This window comes from Gossypium hirsutum, chromosome A01 (assembly GCF_007990345.1).
Source record: "Gossypium hirsutum isolate 1008001.06 chromosome A01, Gossypium_hirsutum_v2.1, whole genome shotgun sequence".
Classification (NCBI taxonomy): domain Eukaryota; kingdom Viridiplantae; phylum Streptophyta; class Magnoliopsida; order Malvales; family Malvaceae; genus Gossypium; species Gossypium hirsutum.
The window spans coordinates 8982392-8988391 of record NC_053424.1 but is presented as its reverse complement, the minus strand read 5'-3'; the positions used below and the strand labels follow the sequence as shown (position 1 = coordinate 8988391).

Below are 6000 nucleotides of genomic sequence, written 5' to 3'. Positions count from 1 at the left end.
TTTGGTAGTTAAATAATGCACGCTATCAATTACGTATCAAGCTGTTCCCATTTTATAGCACTATGCACATATTTGTACAATTGGCATTTCCAATGAGACTGTAAAACCTGATATTACAAATTGAAATAACATGGACAAAATTGCAAAAGTAAATACATATCAATATAAATTTCGAATATGGTTCCTTTCTAGCAACCCTTCCATGATAATCTTCTGCTTGTACTGTTCCGAACCAATCTCGGGTATACGATGATCAACCGCAATGTTATCCGATGGACCTTGTTTAATAGAAGTGATCAACCGGTTCGCAAAGACGAGCACGGCGGAGGTGCAGAAAATGGCACAAACTTTACCCCATATGACCAAAACCAATAGGCTAACGAGAAGCAAACAACATACACCAACATTGAAACCATGACGCCCCTTTCCATTGCCCTTTCCAAGCTTTCCTTGCACACCATTGTTTCCCACAGTTTTGGACATCAATGGCTTCGAATCATAGGGCAGTGATGCTGAAGATAAACGGCCTGACGATGTCCTTAATGATGATGATGATGAAGATGATGATAATGTTGTTGATGATGAATTGGTACTCAAACTTGATTTTGATAAACAAGATGAAAACTTGGAAGACATGCTTCTTGTCGAGTGATCAACGTCCTCAATTGTCACATTATTGTTGTGCATTGAATTCAACCATTCAGATTTGAATTTGGATTTAAATTTGTATTTTTTACTCCGCATTTTCTTCATCTATATGTAAATTCCCAAAATTAAAACTCCATTCAAACATTCAACAAGTCTAAAATTTTAAGTATACAATTTTTTTTCAATTTATAATTTCAAGTTTATATATATATATAAACAAAATCAACCAATATTGACTTACAAATAAGTCAAAAAAAAAAAGGTAAAAACTTGACTGTAATTTTTGAATCAGTGAAGCACATGCAGGTTGAATTTTCAAGGAGTGGAAGTTTCCTTATCAAGAGCACACAATTGAATTATTTTTTTCAAATTATTATTAAAAACGGAAACAAAATAATTAACAAATTAAATAACTACACTTTATTAAAAAAGTAAAACTTTTTTTCTCAAAAAATATAAATTTATAAATTTAGACGTAATCCTTCTAAACAAAGTAATTGTTGGATTAAGTTTAAATTATTAAAATAAATTTAAATGGCATGGTCTTGACTTAAGTAAGTTTCTATTTTTAGTTTCAATTATCAAAAAGAACTAGAAGAGACAAAATCTATATACTAAAATTAAACAACAATGACATGAAATGATGCAAAAGGCAAAACAGAACTGACCAGGGAAGTTCCAAAGAAGACGGCTTTGACATAACGAGATAGACTCTGACGACCGGATTTGTTTTTCCGACCAAAAGAACCCACACCATCTTTGTCTTTTTCGCCGGAATCCACCACGTTCGCCGCCGGAGAATGAAGCGTTTTAACTTCCGACAACGAAAACGATGATGACTTCTTCGATCCTTTACCAATCATCAAACCGTTATCCGAAACAACCGGAACGAAACACATGCAAAAACTACTAGCCGTTTTTTTCATTTTATTTTTACATAATAAAGTAGTTTAAGTTCATGCGATGCGATTTAAAAAACAAAAAAGAAAAAGAAAAGGGAGGGGGATTTGTTTATAAAGGAGAAAAGGTGTCAAAATTGATGGGTTTGAGAATATAGCGAAGATATACGGCAGAAAGTGCTCGTTTGGAGAGAGAAAGTCTCGCAAAACCCGAGAAAACGAAGGAAAAAAGTTAGTTTTTTTTTTCTTTTCTTCTTTATAATGGAAGGAGTGGCGATTTTGCTTCTTTATAGGCTCCATTATGAAGGGGGAAGTAGGAAACACTAGTCATTGTTAATTAATGTGCTATTCATACACTTAAATGAAAAGCATTTTTTAATGTGTAATAAATACTAATTAATAATATAAAGGCTAAATTCTACTATTAGTTATTATACTTCTATAAAATTTGAAAATTAGTTTCTTATACTTATAAAATTTAAAAATTCTACTCCAATTATTATCGTTATCGATAGTTTTTATAAAAATTTACTAACTTAACATGCTTATTTTTCGTCAAGCATATAACATATCATATGAAGACAGCTTAATCAACATGTCAAATTGACAAATTTTGATAGAAAATACTTATAATTTTAATGATTGGATTGTAATTTTTAAATCTAAATAATTGAAATACTTAAATTTTAACTTTTTCAGTATAATGGTTGAATATTAATTTTTATCGGAATATAAGGACTGAGAGAATATTTTAACCTAATATAAAACCTTTTCGTTTTGTATTATACTAGAATTTCCCGAAATTTCCACCCACATGTGACGTTAGTGAATATATATTTCTCAAAACGGAAAATAATTAAACTTTTGAGTATTCGGTAAATTAATAATATATATTTTATTGCATAAATAATTTTAAAAAATTGAGATTGTGATTTTTTTTTGTTTTTAAATATCTCATTTTTAATATTTTATTATATTGTTATAAGATATTTGTCAACATCTAATTTTATTTGTGTATCGAATATTTTTTCATATTTAAAAATATTAAACTTAAATTAAAGGTGTAATTTATTTAGTGATAGGTTTTTTTAGTATATTTCAAAATTTTTTATGTAAATCTAATTTTTTATAAAAATACATAATTATCTTTTTTTTATAGTTTTGTTTTATTTTGTTGTATTTTGGTTATTTAATTTAATATCTGATATCAAATTAAATCAATGATTTTAATAATAGTGTAGAAATAATCATTAAATTGAGCTGAAACTTATAATTTATTAATTATATTTATGATTTCTCTATATGTAAGAATGTCTTTATTTTTTAGGAGAAATTATTTTTTATTTATAAAAATTCGAACCTTCCTCTATAAACAGGGAGTCATGCACTAATCACGCTCGAATGCAATTTTATATTTTTTTATCATAATTTTTATCACATGCATTATGGAAAATTTACTCTCTAATCCTAATTTCTTATCATTTCTACTTTTAATTTTTAAAATTTAATAAATCACTTTTTTATATGAAAAAGTTAGTTGAATTATTAAAAATTGATAGCGATGATATGATCACTCATGTGACAATTTATAGTTAGAAAATTTTCAAAAAATAATAAAATTATTTAAAAATTCAGAAAAGACCAATGTGTTAGGAATAAAAAGCACATGGACTACAACGAGGGTTACTACGCTAATACTATTAAAATTTAATCAGTTTAAGTCAATTTTTCAGTTGGAAAGAAAATAATTTAATTAAAATTTAAAAGTTGAGGACTAAGGTGATAAAAAAATTTAAAATTAAAATGAGAAAATAGGTGAACGTTCAAGATTAAATTTGTGTTTATGCCAATCAGTTATTATATTAAGAAAAGTTCAAATGTCAGAAAGCGTTGATCCTACTGTAGACGCGTTATTCCTTATTATCCATCCAATGAGGGAACAAGAAAATTGTTTTAAAATAAATAGTAGTCATAAGAAAGCAGATGTTCCCAACCCATTTATTATATTTATTTGACTTAATTGACTGACTTTGACTTGGACAAGCTAGTAATATTGACCCAAAAAGGAATTTGATTTGTATATTTTTTTTCGCATTCTCTACGCCCATTAAAAAAAAAGAAAAGAAAAAAAACTCCCAAGGAAGCGAAACGTTGGATTTGGTGGACAAAAATTAACAAGCACAAGAATATTAAAATAAGCTTCGGCTTTGGCCTTGGCCTTGGCATCTATGGCTATGACTCCAAATGTGAAGATTTTTCCACTTCTCTCAAAACAGAATTTGAAGACAAGGAAAGTGAATATTTAGCATCCTATTTTGGTTTTAAGGGTCAATCAACTGCGCATAATAAACATTGATGTGGAAATGGTCTGAGTATAAGACTTGGTCTAAGTTGCACACATTTTTATTGGGAAAATAGAATCATTTAAAAGTGGTCAATTAAAAATTTTAACATATCTTTTAACACTTTATTCATAGTTCGATTAATATGTTTAAAATTTTTGGGTATAGAGTGATTTACATCTCCATCGTACACCCTAAAGAGAGTAACACTCAAGGTAACCTTAGTCATGATAAATATCTAAAGATAAATGTCACAAATGAATAAATTCATAAACAAACATATGATTCAACTTGGATTTTGCCAGATGTATTGTTACTCCAAACAAGCTATTTCCTCAATTGGATTTATATGTGACATGATGGTCCTAACATAAGTAATTTGCTCAATCTAATTCTATGGACTATGAACAATTTAGATTGACTAGTAATATAAGTTGTCTTCTTGCATCACAATTCGATAATATAATACAACTTAATATTAATTAAACTTTAGATAATCAGTGAACTAATATATACTTATTCATCTTGCTTTGCTTGCAAGAAACTATTGAGAACAAACATATAAATAATTACATGATATTATTTATTTATTTAACCAATTCGAAAAAAATATCAAATAAACTATGACGAAATCATTGCACTAAGTGCACAATTCTTTACATCAACCAATATCTAGCTTGGGAAATTTAATAAGTAGAACTAAGTTTTTTTTCCCTATTTTTTGCAATGTTTTAAAGAGATATTAATTAGTTCACGAAATATATATAAGATTACTTCTAGTAATAAGATTATCAGAATTTAAGATTATTTAAGACATTGTTGAATGTAATATTTTCTTGTTTGGTTTACATAGAGTAAGATTACCTAAAAAAATATTTTATTAAATTATCTTTGTTACAGAATTTGTTATCTTTTTAACTTGTATAAATAAAGAAGTTGAAACAATTTTAAATATTACTAGTACAAATTATTATTATTATTAATGAAAATTTTAAAATTTACAATAAATTAGCAAACTAGCATATTTCTCATAATAAATTTAAAAAATATATTTATAAAAAATTAATTGTACTTATGAAATTAAAATAAGTATATATAATGTTAAATAAAATGTCAAACTATAACTATTAAAAGGTGAAGCCTTGGATTGTGTAATTGAAGTCCAGGGAAAGGATTGTATGAAACAGTGACGCCACGTCATCTGTATCCCTTTCCAATAGTTTTATGCCACATCAGTATTCTTATCCTGAATTTCAGGATTTTATCCTGAAAAAAATAAAATCCAAATTAAAATACTGAAATTCAGGATAAGAATACTGATGTGGCATAAAACTATTAGAAAGTGATACAGATGACGTGGCGTCACTGTTTCATACAATCCTTTCTCTTGAAGTCCACCAAATCTAAATATATAAATATTACTTCTTTTTTTTTTTCAATTTAATTAAGCAAACTCCTTAATTTCATTTAGTTTATGCATGGTTTAATTGTCACATGATAGAAAAGAAAGCAGAAAAAAAGCTAGAGAATGACTTGCAATGGACCAAAATTATAAAACAAAAGGGTAAAATTGTAATAAAATCAACATTACCTTGCAATCTTACATTACTTGAGGAGATGGTAATGAAATTAAACTTCATATTACCAAAACTTAGCACTATTCGAAATGTAAGGTAATTTATATAATTTCACAATCTTACATTTCCACCAAGATTATAATATTTTGTGAACAAAATTCCCCTTAATAGTTAACAACAAACAACTCATTACCTAGCTAGTTTAGCATTGATAAGGTGCACAAACAATTAATTTCTTTTTAAAAAAGTAGAATTATTCTTTCTTTAAGAAAAAAGAGAGAGTATAAAATAGGGTATGTGATCGCTCCTCAGTGTGTACATCGAGGCAGATAAACTTTACTAATAAATATGGAATTGTGGTATGTTACAAGTATACAGGTCAAACTGTAATATAATTTTTATTACAACTAAATACAAAAGTATTCTGAGCATAGTACCCAAAAGCGTATGAACTGAAATTGAATTAAATAGAAGGGAAAACATCCAATATGAAGTCTAACCAGCTACTTTCCTTTTAACTATAGTACGTCAGAT

At 27.3% G+C, this 6000-nt stretch overlaps 1 protein-coding gene across 1 annotated transcript; it reads right to left on the bottom strand.

Moving 5' to 3' along the window:
* Positions 1-1814, bottom strand: LOC107917560 (uncharacterized). The gene is made up of 2 exons (XM_016846888.2): positions 1317-1814; positions 1-753 (listed from the first exon to the last, which is right to left on the bottom strand). The coding sequence occupies exons 1-2, from the start codon at positions 1572-1574 to the stop codon at positions 160-162; spliced, it is 852 nt and encodes a 283-aa protein (XP_016702377.2). The 5' UTR covers positions 1575-1814; the 3' UTR covers positions 1-159.
* Between the last annotated feature and the right edge of the window lie 4186 nt (positions 1815-6000).

What these genes read in the sequence shown, in the direction of transcription:
- LOC107917560 (XM_016846888.2), bottom strand. Translation starts at nt 1,574, where the DNA reads ATGAAAAAAACGGCTAGTAGTTTTTGCATGTGTTTCGTTCCGGTTGTT. An exon ending in TCTTCTTTGGAACTTCCCTG is followed by an intron (nt 754 to 1,316) that starts GTCAGTTCTGTT and finishes ATTTACATATAG; the next exon opens with ATGAAGAAAATGCGGAGTAA.